The sequence below is a fragment of the Hirundo rustica genome, chromosome 7 (genome assembly GCF_015227805.2).
Source record: "Hirundo rustica isolate bHirRus1 chromosome 7, bHirRus1.pri.v3, whole genome shotgun sequence".
In the NCBI taxonomy this organism is placed as follows: domain Eukaryota; kingdom Metazoa; phylum Chordata; class Aves; order Passeriformes; family Hirundinidae; genus Hirundo; species Hirundo rustica.
Genome location: NC_053456.1, coordinates 26,712,638 through 26,734,362, shown reverse-complemented (window position 1 = coordinate 26,734,362; position 21,725 = coordinate 26,712,638). Strand labels below are relative to the sequence as shown.

General features: G+C 44.9%; 1 protein-coding gene across 1 annotated transcript in view; it reads left to right on the top strand.

The window, feature by feature from the left end:
- Positions 1–16,971, top strand: part of CDK15 (cyclin dependent kinase 15) — a 32,838-nt gene extending 15,867 nt beyond the window's left edge. The window contains exons 9-12 of the mRNA XM_040069611.1: positions 1,634–1,697; positions 8,751–8,799; positions 11,399–11,538; positions 16,862–16,971. Coding sequence (XP_039925545.1) covers positions 1,634–1,697; positions 8,751–8,799; positions 11,399–11,538; positions 16,862–16,971 — 363 coding nt within the window. The remainder of the gene's footprint in view (positions 1–1,633; positions 1,698–8,750; positions 8,800–11,398; positions 11,539–16,861) is intronic.
- Positions 16,972–21,725: the final 4,754 nt, after the last annotated feature.

Here is a 21,725-nt window from a genome sequence, read left to right as displayed (position 1 = left end):
TTGCCCTTCTCATGCTCTGGTTGCACAAACAGCAGCCCTAATGAGCACTGGTACTGGTGAGGGCATGGCACAGGAGCACGGCCAAATGGAAAGGAAGGCTGGAGTGCTGGTTATGGAAGTGTGGCATGAGTGAATGCCAACTCCAGCGTCTCCAGTCTGCTTGTGCCGTGGAGAGCAAGCAAACCTGACAAACTCATGATCCATCATTCAAATTTTGAGAGGCCAGGCACAGGATTTGCACACAAAAGCTCCATCTTATTGATTAACATTGTTCCAAGAAAGGCTTCATGTGGGCTGGGTTAGGTTCAGAACGCTGCCAGGGCGCTTCTGTTGCTGAGCTGAACATTGTGCCAAATGAATGACTACAAGGCTCCTCAACACAAAACATAAAATAAGACTTCCCAAAAAAATTAAGCAAAATCAGCCAGGTTGATTCCTTCAGCTAAGTCATCACAGGAGAAGCTATTTCCCAGCTGTGAGTGAGAAAAACAATCAAGTACCCGGTGCTTTACAACTGCCACAAGCTGGCTTTATAGTTCTTCCTTCTTTAATGTATCTTTTCACTGATGCCTATTTTCTTGCAATCTTAGTAGAAATTTTTTGGGGGCCAAGCTCCCCATATCATATATCTCAGCTTTCATTTGAAGGAACAGGAATTGTCTATCATATGCCAAGGGTAACTAATACAAGACAAATCTAATACTGGAGAGAAGAAAGTGAGTAAAAACCCTGAAACTTTTCGTGTTAAAATTTCACTGCTTTTTAAGGAAACTTGGTAATTCTGGGGGTTTGTCTGGTTGAAAGCTTGGCATGCTTGGAGCTAGCAGTACTGATTTATACTACCATTTCACATGCTGTGAACTCTTAAATATGTGGCTTTACCTCTTTAGCACAAATCATCCATATCAATAGGCACTCTGCATGTGTTAAATAATGATAATGACACTAAACATCAGCAACTGCAGAAATCTAGATATGCTCAATCTCACACATTTCAGCAACTAAAATGAAGTTAGAGGAGGCCTCACTGGCCCAGACTGCTCAGTGAGCAGTTACTGCTGAAGCCCACAATCCCCAATAAAGGCCAAAGACACTGCTGAAGCTCTGCATCTTTCAGAGTGAGGCTCTGCACTGCTTTCTAGCTCCAGCTACTAGACCTGTGTGCCAGCTTTACTTTTTTACCTCAGAAGGCAAGGGCTTCTCTCAGTGCTCACGGCTGGTGCCACTGCTGAACAGGGCAGCTGCTGGCAGTGCAAGCGGGCACAGCGTCCCCAGGGCAGCTCCGGTGTGGGAGGACACTTCAGCACTGAGAAGGGCTCAGCTGTGTGACCCTGGGCTGGCAAACACGGGCAGCAGTGGCACCTGGCAGTGAAGCTGCATGTGCCTTCACTGATGTTCCAGCAGCAACAGCATTGAATCTCAGCAGGAGCCTTTCTGCTACATAATCAAGTGCTAAAATGTCAGTGTCCTTTATGCACAGTGGTAGATCCAGCACCAGTCAGGGCAGTGCAATTCTGCATTGGTTTACAGGGAAGGCCAGTCACTCTCCTCGGAGACTGATTCCTCCAACTCCACACCAAGGCAAAGAACGGGCACAAAGAGATCACTGTTCTCACTCTTTCTTCTTTTGCAGGTATTGGGGGTCCCAACTGAAGACACCTGGCCAGGACTTTCCAAGCGCCCCAGCTATAACCCGGGTAGGATTTAACTCATGAGAAGGCCAGCTTTTTCTTTAAGCCACTAGCCACTCCATTGTTGGGTCAGTAATTATTATAAAAAATCCTGTGCTTCAGTGGTAATAAATCCCTCGAGTTACTTCATGACAGTGGTGTTGTAGGACCTACAACGACACCGGGATTGGCTTAGTTTGCAAGCAGAGGTACGTGTGGCAAAGTTGCCTCACTGAGTGCTGGTGTGTGTAAGACAAATGGAAGATTTCATGGCTCAAAGTCTCACAGTGTATTTAATCTCCACTGCTCAGTGGAGTAGAGCAAAGGACCAGTGTCTCCTGCTTTCGACTGGAAAAGCTGACAGGCACCTGGAGATGCAGTTTATCTGAACTTTCCTTATTTTTATGGAGATGGTTTGGGGACCTTTAAACCTCTGCTTTAAAGGTCACTGTCCCTGATTTTGATGTGAGCAAGGTGAGAAATCTGTGTGATTTACAAAGCTGGATTCTTTTATTTCCACATGGGCTGGTAGAGAAGTCTGTGTCCTGAACTTCAAAGGGCCAGTTGTCTCTTATTTTGATGTGGGCAGGTTGAGAAATATGCTTTGAAAAGCTAGCTCAGTCACTCTCCCTCTCCCCTTCCCTCTCTCTCTCTCTCCCTTTCTCTCTTTCTCTTTTTGTTTAATGTTTTCTCCTGGGAAAATATATTCAAGTGTCAGTGAGGGGAAAATGATGAGCACTGATTCTCAGCCTCTCAGCAGGATCATTCTGTAAGAGAAATATAAAAGTGAAATATTAAAAACCCTAGAATGTGAAATTCACCCATCTACAATCTAGCCATTCTCTCTCACTTGTACCATAGGAGAATGGTGGGGGGAGCCTGTCTATCTGGATGGGGAAAAAAAGAACAGGGGGGAGAGGAGGAGGGAGAAGACGTGCTTTGAGCAAGAGGTTTACAGGTTTAGTAGAGCATAGTAACATCTTTTCAAAGAAGTGGGTGTTGCTCTGTGACCCAGTCCAAGATGCCCCTCCTTTGATTCTGGTGCATGAACACTAAACAGCCCCCATTTTCACATGGTAGCCGAGATTGGCTGAACAATAACCTGGTCTCACAGTCGAAAGGACTGGAATCTTTCACACAATTAGCTGAGACACATTAATCAAACCAGCGTGAAATGGGAATGTGTCGCTGTCCACAGCAAGTTTAATTTGGATAGCAAGCAAGCACAGAGCAGACAGCTGGAGGAAGCATTTTCTTCTCTAAGTTGTAGAAGGCCTGGCTGCGTAGTCTACAAGTTGAGAAGAGTAGTTTGGGAGATACAGAAATGCTCATGTGTGGGAAGAACTAATCACGAAGAATTTTTTTATGCCGGTCATCTGCTGATACAAAGCCTCAAACATACAAGCATACAAACTCTGAGTGATGATGGTTAGGTATCCTGGTGCTATGTAGAGGGGCAACCTGACAGTGCAAGCATTAAGGCTGTGTTAGCAATGAAACTTGCACAGACAAGAGAGAATGTGAGTGCCTAGAACTGCTCTGAGTAGTGATTTCCTCAGCTCTGTATTGTCTGAGTGGCAGTGCTGTCCTCTGCTGCTGTGGAGGGTGCCTGGGAAGGAGAGGACAGGCACCTGGACAGCAGGGCAATAGCCCCAGTGAAGTCCAGTCATCATAAGCAGTTTTCAAGTCTGACTTGCTTTCAGACTTGGTAGAAAGTTTCCCTAATGGACTCCAGAGGGGCAGAATTGACCTGTGCTTTGCTGTGATACTGGGATGCTGGTGCCTTTTGTGTCAGGACCAGGCAGAAGTGCAGGACTCAGAGCACACTGCTCTGTTGGAGCATCCCACAGAGCTGGCAAACACATGGAAGAGGGGTACTGTGTCAGTGTTTGGGGCAATAGCTGTGCTAGCTGGAGAGGCAATACCCCTTTCCCCTCTTGGGAGCCTTAGGGGCTGTGAGCTGTTCCAGCCCCCTACAGGAACCAAGCACTTGGCTCACACCTGGATTACACAAACCGGTCTGGACAGAAGAAGGCTACTCTAAAGTTGGACTGTTTGCCCTACTCATGAACTGAATCAATTCACTTTTTGATGGGACTGCTGGTAAGAAGACAAATTAGTCTCTTTGTTTAAAGCTAAATGCCATTTATATGCTTCTGGGCACTTCCCCTCTCTTCCCTGAAGCACAAATGCTGTTCCCCCACCCAGGACATGCTCAGCCCCAGTACAATCTGTGGAGTCTGCCTGAGAAAACCTTCTCTCCTGAGGTTATTCCCAGACCATTTGTGCGAATCTGGGTGCCTGGGTTGGTTCAGATAAGCAAACAGACTTTGGAGCTCTTCCCCAAATCTGACGGTTTGAATTCTTTTAGGTAGTCCTATTGATGTTCACACTGAGCACAGGCAGCAAACAAACAAACAGGTTCCTGCCCGCGGCAAGGAACGAACACGGGCAAAACAAAGCACTGAGGTGTGATCCTATTCTCATTGAAGTTGATGGCAAAATTCCCACTGGATTCAGCAGCCTAGGCTCAGCCCCAGAATGTGATTGTTATTGGGAGAGTTCCTGGGCCAGGTGGGTTAGTAGGAATCTTTGAAATGAAAGCTGGAAACCTTTAGGTGTTTTCCTGTCGCGGCTGTGGGCTTGAGCACATCCTGCTGCAGTCTGAAAAGGATACGGCGTGGGCTGTGGGCTCTGTGAGTCAGGCACACACAGGGCAGCTGGAGGAAAAGCAGCTCCTCTGCCTCCTCCACGGGCAGCTGGAAGGGGTGGAATGTGCAAAGGAGCTTTTGACTACACTATGCCCCGGTGTCTTGCACAAAGAAGTTCAAGAACAGCCTCGTGCCCGTTCCCTACAGTTTGCCAAAGTCTCAACCTGACTCCAGGTGAATGGGAAGGATGGGTGAGTAACCCGTTCGTGGCCAGCCCTACAGCCTGTGATCTCACCTTCTCTCTGCACGAGAGACGCTTGGGGTAGGAAATTATGTCAGTCATAGGGCCTGCAAGCAGGTTGGAGAGCCATTCCCTGGAGAACATGAAGGACTGGGAGAGCTCCTTTCACACATCTCAGCACACTCACCGGTCGTCTCCCTGGCCCCCCGGGCTTACCAGCCCTGCCCACAGTGACAAGGCTTCGCCCTGTGTTTGTTCATTTGTTCTGTTCCCTCATTTTGCTTCCCCTGAAAGAGGCAGTTGTAGCTCTGTTAACACTATTTTTGAAAGCTCTCATGCTGTGTGAGCTCAAATCCTTGCATTAATCTACTGCTGTGTTCATTTCACTGCGCTGAAAAGCAGTGAGTTTAAATCCCCTCTAAACACCACCGGTGACACCAGAAGGCCAGTGTTTTGATCCAGCCCCATTAATGGTTACAAGTTTGAATCTAGACAGCAGGGGTCAAGGGCAGGAAAGGATTAGGAATCACAGCCCATGACATTAAGCTAGTGCTTTTGCCAAACTGGGAATACTGGAGCGCTCAATGTACCGAGTTACTTTTTGTTTCTTTTTTCTGATGTCTAGATTCCAAAGAGTGGGGAGCAGTGCATATCTATCTCTAACATGATGAACTCAGAGCGAGCTTTGCTCCTTGATTTATCGCACAGGTGGAACCATGAACTTGCCTATGCCAGGTAACATCACCTCCCAGAGCAGATGCAGGTTTCACACAAGGCCTTTTCAGATGCAGCAATGACTTTCAAATAAAGCCTAGTTTTTCACGTATCTGCAGGCCTTGGTATGCTGAATGAGATTTAGAAGCTTTTCAGAGTCAACTTGTGCTCCCAGGTACGGATTTTCAGTGTCTGTTGCGTTTCCAAGATGTCACCAGCAGATGGAGGCAACAAGCAGCAGGCCCGACACGGGAACTGCCCGTTCCATTTGGGAAAACGCTGATGAAGTCTGCATGCCGAGTGCTTGCTTTTTTTTTTTTTTTTTTGTAATCTCACTTTCTATGCTGATGTTTCGTTTAACACATGGGATGGTTGAAAACTGAATTCTAAAACGATAACATTTTTATTGTCATAACAAACTGCCTGCGGCTTTGATCTCCGAGGGAAGAGCAGCGCTGTAACTGATGTGCGATGCACGCTAGCCAGGGCGTAGGGAAACTTCCCATCTGTGTGCAATGGGCACAGCCTGCAGTTTCCAGCCTGCCGCAGACAGAGCTCTGCTCCTGTCCTCAAGCCACAGAGATTTCACTAATGAGAGACATTTTCCCTGTGAGCCTGCAAGCCCACCGCCTTCATCCAGCAGCACTTGGCATCCTCTTTCCCTCTCTTCATCAATTAGGAAAGTTTAACTTTTGTCCTCTGGCTTGCTTGCCTCATTATCAGTTCATTAGCCACTTCCACCTGGGTTTTCAAATAGGAAGGTATTTCCTCATTAGCGCACTCTGCCTTGCATGAGGATAGAAAATAACAAACCTGACTGCTACCTTCCAGATCTACTCATATTGTTTAAAAAAAAAAAAAAAAATCAGCCCTACACAATCCCATCATTTTATGTCTAGATCATGATTGTGAGATGATTAAATCAGTAGTTCATCCACTTTTTGGAATGATCTAAATATTGTTATCTCTTACCTTTATAGAGTAGCTGTTTACAGTGTTTTACAATTTTAGATTGGTCTTAATCTTACAGTAGGGAAGATATTTACTGCTCCATTTTTACCCTGCTCAACACAATGGGGCCTCGACATTCTCTAAGGATTTGTCTATATGGGGTCAGACAGGAGATTAATCTGAACTGATTTAAAGTGCATCAGTTAACTGCATTAAATCCTTGAGCAGAGACACACTGTTTTCTTACCCATATCTTCTTCATTTATAATCAAACCTCTGTATAGTCAAAGTGGCAAATTTGGCAGTCCTCACTCAAGCTGAATTCTTCACTGAGAGATGTGTTTGGACAGGGGCAGGAGTAGTTGGCTCACTGACTCTTACACTATCCCTTGCAGATAATTATTAATCTCCAGGTTACATAAAAGATAAATTTGAGTCAAGAGGCTTGCTCAAGACAGCAAACACTCTAATTCAGGTATTCCTCCCAGTTCCCAGTAAGCAAGCTGATATTTCTATTTCTAATGTAAAGAAAATCTGATTTCCTCTTTGGAATGTTGACCCTGGAAATTCACTCAGGAAAAACAAAGTGACATTTCACTAAGATATCACTGAAACATTTTGCCCTTCTGTTACCAACTGAACATGCATTTTTAAAATTCAGTGTTAAACTCATTAAAGAATATTAATGTTAAAAGGTTTCAGTAAAGTACAGTACTTAAGTAATCTTGGCATTTTTACTAAATATTTAATGAAATTGATATATTGTCATAGAATGTTTTCATCTCAGATATCAAATTTTTCTAATAGGAAGTTACAACATCTGAAAATTTTTGGCCAGCTCTGTGAAGAGGCAAAAATTTCTACCTCATACAGAAAGAATTTTTGCCTTTCCAAACAATTTTAAAAATTGTTTTTCTTCTATGCTCTCTGGAGACTTTACATCTCTACTTGATATGAGTGATTTATTTCTACACTTTTATTACCATCAAGAGGTCAAAAAGAAGGAAACACGATCCAGTGAAAATGTTACTGGTGATCCAAGTAGAATGTTCTGCCTGTCTTGGTGACTTATTTGGGAAGGGAGTATTCAAGATGCTGATACATAATTTCTATATATTAGTGGTATTCCAGTGTTCTGGCACATGAACAGCCGTGAATCCCATCCCAAGGTATATTCCTATGTACTGCTCTAGAAATTACCTTAGTTCTTGGGTGTAGGAGAACAATTCAATACCGAACTGTTACTTACCCTGTGATAGACAGGTTTAACAGCCTGCTTGCCTGGTTTAATGGTGCAAGATTGCTGCTGGAAAGGTCAAGGGCTGGAAGTTCAGTCATTTGCACTTTTTCAAGTTGTCCGTGCATCAAGTCAGCCGCCGGCTCTGGCACTCTGGAAATGGCCGTGCAGGCAAAGGCAGAGGGGACCCCCACTTTGCAGCAGGCAGCTCCTGTCCCTGAAGGAAGTGCCTGGTGCTTCCAGGCTGGCAGGGAGGGCAGATGCCCTTGGAGGGTGCAGCATTAACCCCAGCCGAGCTCTGAGCCGGCTGGCAGCAGCCCAGTGCTGCTTGCCTCCTGGTGCTCTCACTGCTGTGGGGAATGCTTGTCCAGGCTGAGCTGGAAGAGAGGTGGACACCGCCCTTCCTGCTCTCCTTCCCGTGACTAGAGTGCCACTGTTCATTCTCTGCCGGCAGAAACAGTGCTCAGGGAAATGGAGGTGAGTAGAAATTACAGCCTTTCTGATGCAAGAAAATCTCTCCGTCGATCAGCTCTACGGGGAAATTTTCCAGGCTTAAGCCATTCACTCATATCTAAGCCTGAGAAAATTAATGCTTTACAATAAAACATTGGAGAAATGTATTCCTCTACATTTACCCCAATGTTTAGAAATACGTCCTTGAAAAATATCAACAAGAACACACAACACTTCACAAAACTGCAAACTCTGCTAAGTTCCAGTCCGATAGAAATCACAATAATCAGTGAGTACAATGCCACCGTGAGCACGGCTAACTGGACAAACAACACACTTAGTGAGAGCTGTGGGCAAGAAGAGAGTGGGATCAGAGTGCCTTGTGTCTGTCCCCAGCCTCACTGCTGCATCCATGTAGAAAAGCCCCACGTACCCATGGGGGCAATATGTGAAGCCCAGCAGCCCCTTGGAAAGCCAAGACAATTGCTGGGGATTCAGGCCTGCAAACTTCTTTTTGCTTCCTTTGTGTGAAGGCTTTAGGAACTGCTACTGCTTTTAATGATGTCAAAGCTAAGACCCACACTGCAAGAGGAGGAGGTCCAAGGCCTGCACTCACAGATATATGAAAGGAAAGGGTTACAGAACTCAAACAGCTTTATTAACATCAATGCAGGCACTCGAGTCCTATAGGAATAATGTATATTTATAAATAATAAGATGATAGAATCTATAGGGGCCTTTGAAATTCTGAGCACATTTTTTTGAGGGGGCTCAGAGAATGGGTTTTGGCTTGATTTTCATTTAATCTTGTGATTGCATATTACACTTTCTAGAACTGGTTGCTTCCAGGAGACCTCAGAGACTCCGAGTCATCTGTGACAGGTAAGCTGCCTATAACAGCAACGTCAAAATCGCCTCTGGGTTTATTTGTTTCTTTATGCAATCATTTAACTTGAAATGAGCTCTTTTGGCAAGCTCAGGAGGAGCAGGGTGGCTCTGTAGTAACAAGCAGATCTAACATCAGTTAAGCAACTGATTTTGAGAGATCGCAGCAAAGGTAGACACGTAGTGGGTTTATTATTCTCAGAGGAGTAGTGATTTTTCTGAGATAAGCAGTGATTCAATGACTTTGTGTGCAGCTTTTTGTGGGGCACAGCTCCATTGAGAAGGTCGTACTTTCCCAGGCCCTCTTGCCCAGGCTGAGGACAGACTTTGCACTGTCCCAATTTTCATTTTTGAAAACAGACTGTAGGAATGTTGCTCAACAGCGGTAAGGAAGACATGCTAGGACAGCATTTTCATGAGACAATGAAATAATCTTATGATTAGTTAGGAGGGGAAAAATCACATTCTTAGTGGCCAAAGCTATGAAATGAAAGCAATGGTTACACAAACAGCTTGACCAGACACACCAGGACTGCTGAATCACTCTCTAGTGTGCTAAGGGAGGGGAGTATTTTTTCAGGCACATACACACACACACATATACAGGATGTATAAATATATCAGTGAAGGAAATTTATAATCAGACAAAGTGCCCTAACAAAGCTGAGGGAATCATTCAAATCAAATCCCCTAAATTGATTTTGAGGCACACAGCATGTTTTATAGATATGTAGGAAAAGACAAGACAGGATTTGTCCTCAAGATTGTGTATATGAAGATGTGAATAATCAAATAACCTTTGAGGACATTACCACATTTTTCATTGCTGTTTATTATCTGTTCAGCTGGTGGCTTGGGACCCAGCCCTTCTAGGAGGGAAGTGTGCTGCCCTTCAGAGCAGGATTTCTGAGATGCTGTTCTAAATGGCTGAACAAGCATGCTAAAGTTTTCAGGCAAGCGCAGGTTACTGAAACGCCAGCCATTGTCACGCGCAGCTTGAGAAACACAGAAAGCTCAATATGTCCCAAACTCTTATAATGCAGGTCCTGGAACAGAACAAATCCTCTCTCAGCCTGAACAAAGAAATAAGTATATTCCTTGCAACTGTGCTATACTGCACTTCTGCTTTTTGGCCATAATCCTTTGACAGAGCCCATTACAGGTCATACCAAAGGGCTGGCCTGGCACCTCTGTGGCAGAGCTCTGGGCTGCACGAGGGCCAGCTCCAGCTCTGCCCTGAAGTCCTGGTGCTGCCACGGCCAAATAACTGCCTTGGAAAGCTCAGCTTGGGAGAAAGGGGGGAGCTGCTCCATACAGAGCGCTCAGCCATGACTCTCCATGGACAATTAAGAAATCAAAGGGGAGCTCTCCACAGAGCTTGGCCACCACCAGGAAGGCTGAGCCGTGGCGGGGAGCACTGACCTGTGCTGCTGCCCGGAGTGGGAGCCTGCAGCAGCAGGGACTGAGGGGGCAGAAGGTCTCTGGTAAGACCCTGCCATGGCAGGGGCAGCCTGTCATGCGGCTCTAGCAAGAGGCCTCAGACTGGATGCTCTGGCTCCCTGTCCCACGCTGTGTCCTCAGGGAAGCAGGGGCTTGAACTGTTTTGGTAGAGGTGAAAATTCAGCAATTATCTACCACAGCGAGGCCAGACACCTTCTACAAATTTGCTTCTCAGGGTCTCTTTCTCTCCTTCTGTCTTGGTGCTTTTTTCTTCTTCTTTTGTATTTCACATTTTATCTCCTCCAAACAAGAATGTCAGCATGTCGAATGTCCTGTACGGGGAGGGGGAGTGCAGGGGCAGGGGGATCCCAGCCCCTGATGTCACTTGGAGGGGAAGCACCGCTGGGGGCCAAGGGAGGAAGCACAACAGGTCATGCTCTAAAGCTGAAATGTGATCAGAGCAAGCAAACAAAGTAAAAGCTGTAAAACTAAATGACTATTTTTATTTGTTTCCTTGTTGGTTTGTTTTCCACTTTCTTGTCCCCAGCTGTGTGCTCCTCTAGAGAGCAGCCACTTGCCATTGGTATTTGCTGGGCATGGAGCATATGTGTATTACATTTATTTAAGCACTCACCCTGAGAAACAGATTCTTCTCTGTGAATCCCCAACACATTTTACAACCAGCTGCACTACGGGTACTGGGGTAGAAGAAGAGGAAATGGTATTTTCTTTAGGTTTGTTAGGTTTGACCTCTGTTCTTCTCAGTGGGCCAGTCACGTTATTTTATACATTTGGATTGTCACTGGTAAACTGGTACCATCAAACTCTGATATTACAGATATAACATGTAAAATATAGTCTCCTCAGCATCATTTCCCCTTCCACTTACAACCTTCTTTTTAAATAGCAGAAATTTGTTTTCAAAATTTGTCTGTAAACATGAGTTTGAGCTGAAATCCTGGATGCATATACCCCAATGTAGTCAAACTCAGATGGAAAAGTAAATGTCCTGAAAAGCTCTATAGCTGGGGTGGGTTTATCCAGCTTCCCTGTGTCCCTCCACTATCTGCCTCAAGCTGAGAAGGGCTGGGTCATGTTTTGGTTCCAGCTTTCTGGCTCGTCTCATCTCCTATGCAATTTTTTCTTGTTTTCCTAGGATGAGCAGGGTGCCAACAGCAGAGAATTTGGCCTCCAGGATGCTCACTGCCTTCCCTCGAGGCCAAATCTCTGCACAAAATGCTCTTCTTCATGGCTTCTTCAGCCCTCTGCCCCCTCAGCTCTATCAGGTTCCTGCTGGTAAGTTAACTCTCGATTTCATCTCACCAAGAGCGAGCTGCTGCACATGCTATTTACCGTGAGTTTCCTCTCTATTTTGAAAGTCTCTGCCATTCACCCCTATGTCTCTCTTTTCTGCCTGCACTCCCTCTCCACTCCTATGTGCTGCAAATTTTACATCCTGTGGCAAATTTGACAACTTGTTTTTCTGTTTTCTTCTACTTGACCACTGTGTTAATACTGGAAGGGGCCCGTGATGAGCTGCTACCACGGTCCATCTGCAAAGCAGAGGTGTGTATGCTTTGACAGGTCACCTCTCCCCCATTCTGTAACCCCAAGGGCCTGAACATTTCCCTGGCTCACAGCGCGTGTTCAGCGTCACCCACCCGCCGGTCCCTCCTGATGTCCCGAATTCCCATCTGCTCAGCATGGTGTGCTAGCCCCAATTCCCTTGGACTGCTCCTCCCGCTCCCTTTTGATGTTGAGACAGCTGTTCCTTGGACCCCGTCACACCAGCTCTCCCTCAGTTTTACCCGCTTTATTTTCTTCTTCCCTCGCTCCCTTCTCTTAAGCACACAGCTGCACACACGGCTGTGCCTCTCCTGGCCTGAGCTGACAATAAATGCGGAGTCTCTCAAGCTGCAGTTCTGCTCCTCAGCAGGAAAAGCTCCCTCCTGTTCGGCTGCAGGCCAAAGGGACCTTGCGTTCCCCGTTCCCTCCTGGGCACCCTGTACACTCGTTAGGTTGGTGGTGTTTTTTAAGATGAAGGCAATTAAGAAAAAGCCGTCATGGACTGCGTTGTCAAGCTATTGGAAACCCAAATTTCTGGCTCCTGCGACACATCCCAAGTGGAGGAGCAGCCAGCTAGCATCTCTCCCAATCCCCCAAACTGCTGCCCTTCAGAAGGTGTTCTGTGTGTGTATGTGCTTGAGTGAGAGACATCTGCATTCCTTTTCTGTTCACCCAGCCACAGAGCACAAATCTACTTTGACACTTTTAGAAAAATGAAAAGATGGAATCTCGGAGGAGCCTGCCTGTGCCGGGGGGAGAGGAGGGGAGCACGCACAGCAGGAGGGAAGTTGACTTTTCTTTATACATATAGGGTTTTTTCCATGCAGAGTTTAAATTATGCCTGATAAAAGGAGTTTCGTGGATGTTTCAGTTCTTTCAAACCCTCCTGGCTTCCTCCCAATTAAATGAGGTTTGTCAAAGCCACAGGGCTCTGCTGCTGCCAGAGAGGCGGACAAGCACTTCCCGCAGTGACATCTCCAATCCCCAAGGGAGAAGATGAAAGTGTCAGTGCTGAGAGAGAGAGGGAGAGAGAGTGGAAAAAAAACAGGTACAGAGACAGACAGTGTGAGAGAAAGGGAGAGAGTGAGGAGAAATAGAAGGAACGAGAAAACAGATTGGCATAAGGTGTCAATGTCTCCGATATGCTGCCAGCGAGGGGACAGACTCATTTCACCTGGGTTTAGGCACCAGCCCGTATTTATTATCCCCCATATTGCAGCAAGAAGTACCTTGTGGACAGGAAATTGCATGGCGTTATCATAGCAACCAATGTGTTGAGAACAGAATCAAAGTGCACAGGGCTGAAACAAGTACAGGATGATCATGCAAGACCATATTCATGAGTGACTCATTAAGCCTGCAAAATTTAGACAATTCTGAATAATTCCCCATGTAGCCATCCCTATTGCCATAATTGTTTAAGACATTTGCTCTCTTGTGTCACTTTGGCATAACACTATTTTGGAATTTAACTGTATCATTTTAAAATTCCCGTTGCTATGATAACAGCGCAGATTTTAAACATATTCCGTTCCCACTTTGTTCTGGAGGATGCTGGCTATTAGTTACCGTCCTCTGAAGGGGAAAGTTAAAGCAGAAGGGCAAAGAATGATCTGGAGATGAAAAGTGAAAGAAGAGGGGGTTGATTCCAAGGTGTGTGAGAGAGTAAGAGGGAAACAACATTTGAAAAAACAAAAGGTTCTCATAAAAAATTATTCTCTGTTTTTATGAAATAATTGTATCCATAACTGTCCTTTTAATAAGTTGTTATGACAAGCCGGAAGCTTGAAAAACAGAGCATGTTTTTCAAAAGTCAGTCACTGGGAAAAAATAATTGGAGAAATCACTGTTTCGGAGTCAAGTACTCCTCCAAATAGCGTGCTTCTGATTGTTAATGTTAATGATTAGAGGCCAGCTGCTGCCCCTGGGAAGGGGGAGAGGGAGCACAGGGCTCTTTACTTCCTGGAGGCCAGCTCCTGGAGAGTGGAACAGGTTGCTGTTTTACGCTCACCTGAGCTCAAAGTGTTAGAAAAAAGAGCAGCCTGTGCTCTAAGGGAAGAAGAGTCCATGCTCTGAGTGGGGCTGGCCCACAGACGGGCCTCACCTACAGCTGCTCACTCCTGTGCCTCAAACTCTGGGAGGAGATTACTCAGGCCAGGGTTCAAACCTCGCTCATCATCTTGGTGCCCTTAATCCTACAAGTGCCACCAGCACCTCTGGATATAAAACCAGAGAGAGGTGCAGGGCTTTCTTCAGCTTCTCTTCAGTGTGGCTAGTAGCCTAAGGGGTGGCAGTGATGACCTTTTGTAAAACCAGAGCATTTGCTGTCCTTTTGCTGGCCAGAGCCAATCCTGAGACAATTATCTTTGTTCGGTGCAGCCCTGCACTGCAGCAGCCCTGATAAAACTTCAGTCTAACCCTTTGCCACCTGCTAAAGCAGAATGTTTTCTGTCCAATTAATCCCTCCTGGAAGAAAGATGAGATCCTTGAATCAAGAAAGCATGAGCCGTGCTCTCAACTCAGTGTCAGTCCTGAAGTGCAAATGGCCTTCTGAGGAGGTACCTCACTCTGTTGTCAGACAGGTCAGACACAGTAACAATTGCAGCTTATTATTCTTAGTTATAGATTTGGTTTATTTTCCCTCTTTTTTGCCCTCCTTTGCTTTAGAGCAGCTTGCAAGCAGGGATGGTAAGCAGTGGGATTTGGGGTTATCAACAGTGCACTCCCAAGAAAACACCCTGCAAGAAGAGCTCAGGCACAGGGGCCAGGGAAGCCTGAGCTGGCAGCTCAGATCCTTTCCCCCCTGGACCAATGTCCAGTCTCAGCAGAGACCTTTCTCTCAGCGTAGGAGACATTCAACCCTGGAGGTACCCTCAGCACAGCAGTTAGTAAATTCCTGCTCCATGAGGAGGACTATGTGTTGCACAGATGTGATCCTGGCTTTGACTGGGAGGTCCCTGCTCTTTTGGGGTACAATTGCTCTCTAACTGTTACCTCTCCCAGCAACACAAAACCAATGCACCAGGGGATGAAGACACTGTACCATTTCTCCTGAAACAGCCCATTAGTCAGCCTTTCAGAGACAAGGAAGAGGAGGGAGGTTTGATGTTGACTGTCATTTTAATGTCTGTGGATTCTAAACTAACACAAAGCAAGTAAGCAAGTGTGGGCAATGAGGAGGTTAAGGCTGCAAGCCACTGCCTACCAAAAATCCCATTACTGTTGGGATTAGCCAGCACTAGGAAATGTTATGGCAGGGGACATAAAAAGAAGAGCTGCCTTTCATGACCCCTTGTTTGGGTTGGCTGGTTTCCCTGCTAGAAGGTTTATACAGTCACTTGATTTATTTATTTTTTTTTTTTTTAACCACTCTGCTTTGTGACCTGTGTAGACAGCAGATAGATATCCTTCACTGCAAGTCAGATACAGACACCTAGAAAGTTCCTACCAGGTGTATGAGTCTGGTTTATAATGTGTCTTAATACAGGAATAAACCAAAGCTGGTGATGATCAGGACATCAGCTACCCCTTCTAAGCCAGAAGCATTCTTATCTGTGAGGTGATAAAACAAATCTTCCCATAACTCAGGAAAGGCACCCCTCACTTCACCTGGTGTGATCCCCACAGTGGTGGAAGATGTGCTTGCCTTCATACTGACAGGCCATTAAAGTTTTGTATCCTGTCATTAAGCCGCCACCCTAGGAAAGAGCTGTTGCAAAATCACAGCACATGCTCGCCAAGTGCACAGGACTCTGGACACGTTGCCCTGTTTAAGCTCTTCCCCGCACGCTGTCCTGGAGCAGACGTTGTGCTGGGCATTGTTTAGGAGCACAGGGCAAAGGGGAAGATGGGAAAAGATGGAAAATTTCCTTTGCTCACTCCCCAGCTCCTGCTCTTGCAAAAGCAACTGGCGCAAAATTTGGCCCACATGACTTGTGGAAACAAAGTCCTACAGACATGGATCAAATGCTCTGACTCCCATTGATCTCAGGCCAGAGAATCTCTATAAAGGTCTTATTGTTCAGGGAGACAAACCACTCTTGGGGGAGTGCTGTTAATACCATTTGTGGAGGCAGACACTATTGCATCAGAGGTTAGCAGATGTTTTACTGTATTTTGTCTAATTGCAAGTTATAGCTGAGGTCTCTTTAACTTCTATTTTCCCTTTAATGCTCTTAAATGCAAATCTGAAAAGATTTAGTTGTCTTGTTTGCTGTGAAAGACATCCAGACTGGAAGTCTCACACAGTCGTTTCCCATCCTCAGGTGCTCTTCTGACTTCACCCAGTTATCAGCAGAAAAGACTAAATGGGGCGGTAGTGATCAGGTTTCTAAGGCACAAAAGTTAAAGCTAAGTTTGAGATTATGACAGCAAGCAACCATGAGCATAGGAACTCAATTAGCCTGAAAGACAACTATCTCATTATCTTTCCTAAAAAGATATAAATACATAAGAATATAAAAATTTAAAATAAACTCTCTATTGACTGTCTAGATGACTGAATTTCACTGCTCAATTTCTTTAAACACCCACTTTGGTATTTATTTATTCTAAGCGTGAAGCAGCTACGATAATTAGACTGTCAGATTTGGTAAGTTAATGAGGAGTCACTGGAGTGGAAGGTTTTGCATTTGTGAGATTGCTGAAGGAGAGAAGCTCCGTGCCTTCGCTCTATCTCTTTTTTCTTTTTCTTTTTTTCCCCTCTGCTGGGTGGGAAGGAGAGAGCTTGGCAGTGCATGGATCCATTTGAATCTTTTTGATTAGCGGCTTGCATTCCTACCACTGTTCTACCAAATAGTGTTTTGCTGGTTGCTCCAAGAAAAAGAAAAAGAAAATGAAAAAAGGAAAGAAATTGCAGATGAGGTTTCTAGAGAAAAGTGTCTAGATTAAAGAAATAATTTTCTAAAAACAATCAGAAGGAATGCAGCTGTGAGAAACAGGATCCTGAATTAGTTTATATTGTGGCTGATGTCACAGGAGAGCATTAAGAAAGCAGCACAATGAAGGAAAAGGACCCTTTTGCAGCTTTCTCTTTAATCTGATTTTTCCACAGGACAATCAGTGCTCACAGTTCCAGGGGTGAGACTGCAACCTGAAATCTGTGACCTGTTTGCTTCTTACCAAAAAGGCCACGTCTCAGGAGGTTCAAGCAAGTTTTGGTAGAAATCATGGATGATTGAATAATTCTTGGGCAAGCGTGCAGTTGCCATTGTCAAAGCTGCTGCCATCTCCCTTAGCACATGAATTCCTTCGTGCATTGAAGGTGGGAAAATAGATCTGATACTCAGGGCTGGATGACCACATTCCAGGGTGAGAAGAAAGTGGGAAATCTCATATTTAGAGAGAAGAGATCAGCAAGCCAGTGGCCTCCAGTGAACAATGTTCAGTGGTATCATGGGAGGTTTGGATTTGTTTTGTCATATTGCCAAGTCTCAGACCAGTGCCCTTTCCTCCGATGCCTCCCCAGCCAAAGTATTGCTTCATTTCCCCATTGCTTAAACTGACCAAATTGCTTTGTTCTCCTTTGTCCTTGCCTACTGACTTCACATTTCATAGCTTACTTGTTTTGATTTCACACACACTGGAACCTGAGCAGAGCTAGGCAAAATCTCCTTATCTTGTAATATCCTTGGTTTTAATTAATCACTACTTTATTGTCACGCTTCAAAATGATGCTTCAGCATCAGTATTTTTCATCTTTTTGTTACAGAAGACCAAAAGCTCACTTAAAATCACTGTTACTGAAAGAAATTACCAGAAAATTATCCTTTTATTAAATCCTGCCTCTTTGTTTACTTCGTACTTTGTTTACTTGTTAGCGCCGTGTGTTCTGTCAGTGTCACTGCTGGGTCTGTGCTTGCAGGGCAGACCTGGAAACTGATTCTGAGGCCAAATTAGTTTGGCTGTCTTATTGTCTGCCAAGCTAAGAGGCAACCTTAGGATAGCAGGACACACCTCAGCTATCCATCTGTGCTTTGTAGAGGGCAGGTTCCTGCTACAGGAACAGGTCCCAGCACCCAGTGCCTGGCCTCAAAGCCTCTCTACCCCTTCTGCCCTCATCATGTGGACAACAGCAGGCAGAGAGGCCAGCATGGAATCCTTTTAAGAAAGACCTGACACTGCCAGTGCTGTGACCAGGCTGGGTTTTGGAAGCAGCCTGAATGCCTTCCCTGCTCACCTGCTCAGCTGAGTGCAGACAGGACGGCTGTTCCCTCTCTGGGATCAGAGAGGATCTCATCCTGCCAGAAGAGCTGGCTGTCAGCTCCACTAAGGCTTCTGGGACAACTCACTTGAGGAGGGCACTCATGCATCAGTATTCAATGAACTTGGATTTGGCCCATTTTAAATGATTTAGAGAGCATTTCACAAATATATAATTTAAAATAGTGAAAATTTGCAATTAGTAGGAGAAACCCTTAAACTTTTTAAAATATATTAACCTGGCCTCAAAATGATCATGTCTGGGTTTTTTTAGTTGCTTACAAAGCATACTGAACAAGGTTAAATGTCAACTCAAGTTTTCTTCTGCAGTTCATTGCAGGAAAACATTTTATATGTGATGGTGTTCATATTATTAATTCTCTTTTTTAAAAAGGCATCTGGATTCAGACATGCAAGCAAGGTTATAAATGAAACAGTAATTTTTTTGTCATTTTAATAGGCTACCAGTGGAAAGCAGGGGGTTCTGTATGCTTTTTCAAATCTAATGAGAGGTAGATAGGCATCTAAAGCACAACAGCCTCATGCTGGCACATGAGAGAATGGAATTTCCGGGGAACATAATGAAACTGGCCAGCCTTCCTTCATTTGCCAACCTGAGTTAAGTTCCAAAAATAGACAAAACCAAAAAACTAAACATACCAGTCTCCATCTTGAATCCATGGGCCTGAGAAAAACAGCAAGGGACCAAACATCATCACAGACTCCTCCTTGCTCTCCTTCTGGTTTCAGGAAAAGATGAGATACTGTCAGTCATCTATCCCAGGGTGATACATACTCCATGCCAACACTCCACCCATTTTCTACCCTATTCCACCCACCACTTTCCCTCTACCTGCTGAGGAGGAACATATGGGTCATTGAAATCTGCTACTGTTCTCATTCTGCTTCTCAAAATAAAAATTCAGATAACTTATGCTGTGCCTCCTACATGTATGTGATACTGTACCAGCTAAGGGTTGTTGAATCTACAGGAAGAGAAGAGCCTGTTTTAAACCAACTTTTAACAAGCAGAGTGACTGAAGGCACTAGCCCTGCAGAATATTTGTAATTGGGATTTATTTTTCTTTTTGATTCAGGACTTAGGCCATGGATTTTTACCCTGATAAAATTCCTCTGCCACAGAGGCAGATTGTACCCTCCCTTACGCCAAGGACCTTTGAAATAACTCCTTATGTTGACAAAATGAAGGAAAACCTTTGAGATTATAAAACAAGGGCACAGGTTGAGGGGTGAGGTGTGTGTTTTTAAAAGTCACCTTTCAGTAGAAGAGAATGAAATTGTGCAGATGTCCTGCCTTTTGTTTTTCAGAAAGCAATGTCAGAAGGATTGACTTGGCAACGAAGACGTAACAACACAGTCTGGACACTGGACTTGCAGAATATACTCAGCCATGTGTCACTTAATGGACAGCTCCCTGGACCAGAAGATTGATGTACAAACAGGACAGATGGGGACTGACAATTGAAAGAATGTAGAGGCTCATCCAAGGCTTACAGAGACCTGTCATTCCTGGGGTATGCCTACAATCTCCTTCAACAAAAGAGCTCCTGAGGGAAGGAGAAGATTAGTCAAAAGTTGAGTGAAGTCTCCAGGGAAGATGGTTTCTTGGATAGAGTTGTCAACAAAAGGAATTGTTTAAGACTATTTGTTATAATTTCCTAGAGGGAGCTTCTGCCATTACTAACAGGATTACCAGCATACTGGTTCCACACCAGCAGAGCATTAGACATGTGCATTGCAGACTGGTTGCTTAGAGCTGAATTCAGGGGTCTTATACAGCATCCCAAATGTGTGCAGGTGTTGGTGAGCAGAGGGGAGATGGCAAAAAATTAAGATGCAGCCAAATGCAGTTCATTTTTGGTCCAGCTGTTGCAGAGAGTCCTGGCTCATTAATGAGTTTCCACAGTGTTTTAATCTCCTTGATCTCAAGGCCGCTGACAGACTATGAGAAGGAAAGCTAATCTGAGGTGAGTGCTGATGGGAATACATGGGGAAATCAGAGACCTCTTTCCCAACTGCAGTTACTGTGAAATTTCTTATAGAATTCTTCCTGGAAGTATTGGGAAAGCAAGTAATTTACTGTGTTCAAGTACTAGTCTGCTTGGTTTCAGTTATCTTGGATACTTTTTCTTAGCTCTGGGACATAGAAACCAGTAGCCTTGGTGTAACCTTACAGCACATCTGGAAAGAAAAGATGAAGATAAATCACTGAGGTGCAGACATACAAACCTTCTTGAATATTGTTATTTATCTGAGTAGTGTCACTGGCATGACTGGGAGAACTTCTCTGAGCAAGAATTCTGCAGAGCATTGAGGCACTGGAAAAAAACTAATCAAGGAGCTATGGGTGGCAGCCATAAAACAGCTGAAAATTGAGCTTTTAGTGTGAGAGCTGCATCTCCAGCCCCGCTCCAGTCCATCGTTTACCAAACACACACTGCAGATCTGGGCAGGAAGCAGCACAACTGTTTATGTTCCCCTTTGCCCTTGCTACAGACATAATTTCAGGAAGGCATAGATTAGCTACATTAAAGGGGACATAGACTATCTGCAGGCACTGCACAGTTAAGAGGACAAGATTTTCCTTAGGTTATGTTCCTTAAAATTCTCTGCCTTGATGAAAAGGCAAGCTACGTCCCAAAAGTCTTTCCACCTCTAGATTGCATGGACTTGGATCTCCCAAACATCAGCCTCTCTCAGTGACCTGACCTGCCTTTGCAATACAAAACAGAGCAGCTGTACATGATGCCCAGGCTGGGATAGGGGTTGCTTTGCATTCCTTTTGCATTCTTGGAGATGTCTGGACTAAGAGCAGTGAAGAAGCCATGAAGATCTCCAGGGCCTGCAGTGGGATGGCTGTGGCTGAATGTCTGCTCCTGATTGAGAGCAACTAAATGCTCAAGATACATTAAATGAAAGGATTTGTTATGCGTGGGCAGTGAAGGATCTGAATCACTTTTCCTCATGGTCTATCCAGAGCATCAATTGTAAATTTCTTCTGCCCTGGAGCAGTGGGACAGAATGGCTTTGCTGTTTTACATAGCTGCCACCCCATAATGGCCACGCCCTTGCTAAATTTAGCCATATGCTAAATTGCCAAAGAGTCAAATGATACCTTTTAATTCTGTATCTAGAAGGGCAGAAAGCCAGGAAGACCCTGGAAATGCTGCAACCCAGCAGTCTTCTGTTCATTAACTCAATATTGTAGGCCCAATGCCTAAAACATGCCAGATCAGTGAGAAACTGACTCTGAACCACTCCTCCACTCAATTTACATCAGGACTACTGATCTCAGTAGATTTTCCAGCCCCTGGCCTGCACAATCTCTGGGGCAACAGCTTTTGGGGGAAATGAATGTAGTGTTATAATGAGTCTGAAAGAGTAGGTAACAAGAAACATGTCTGAATTCATGTACCAAGTTAGTGCCACCCAAAAAGGCAGTTCTGCTTCCCCCATGTCTTTCCCTCCTCTACAGTCTTTCTCTTTTTCTCTCTGGCTTTGTAGGCCTTTGAAGAACTGGTTTAATTCACTAAACAGATGGAAGACTATGAACTCTTTTGCTGAGTTAGTTTTTCATTGTTTTAGTGAGCTGAATCAGATTATACAGGGAGAAAAGTACCAGACTTCATTCATGGACAAGTGTGGCGCAGGAAAGGAGGAGGTGGAAAAATCCATAAAGTTCACATTCTCTTATC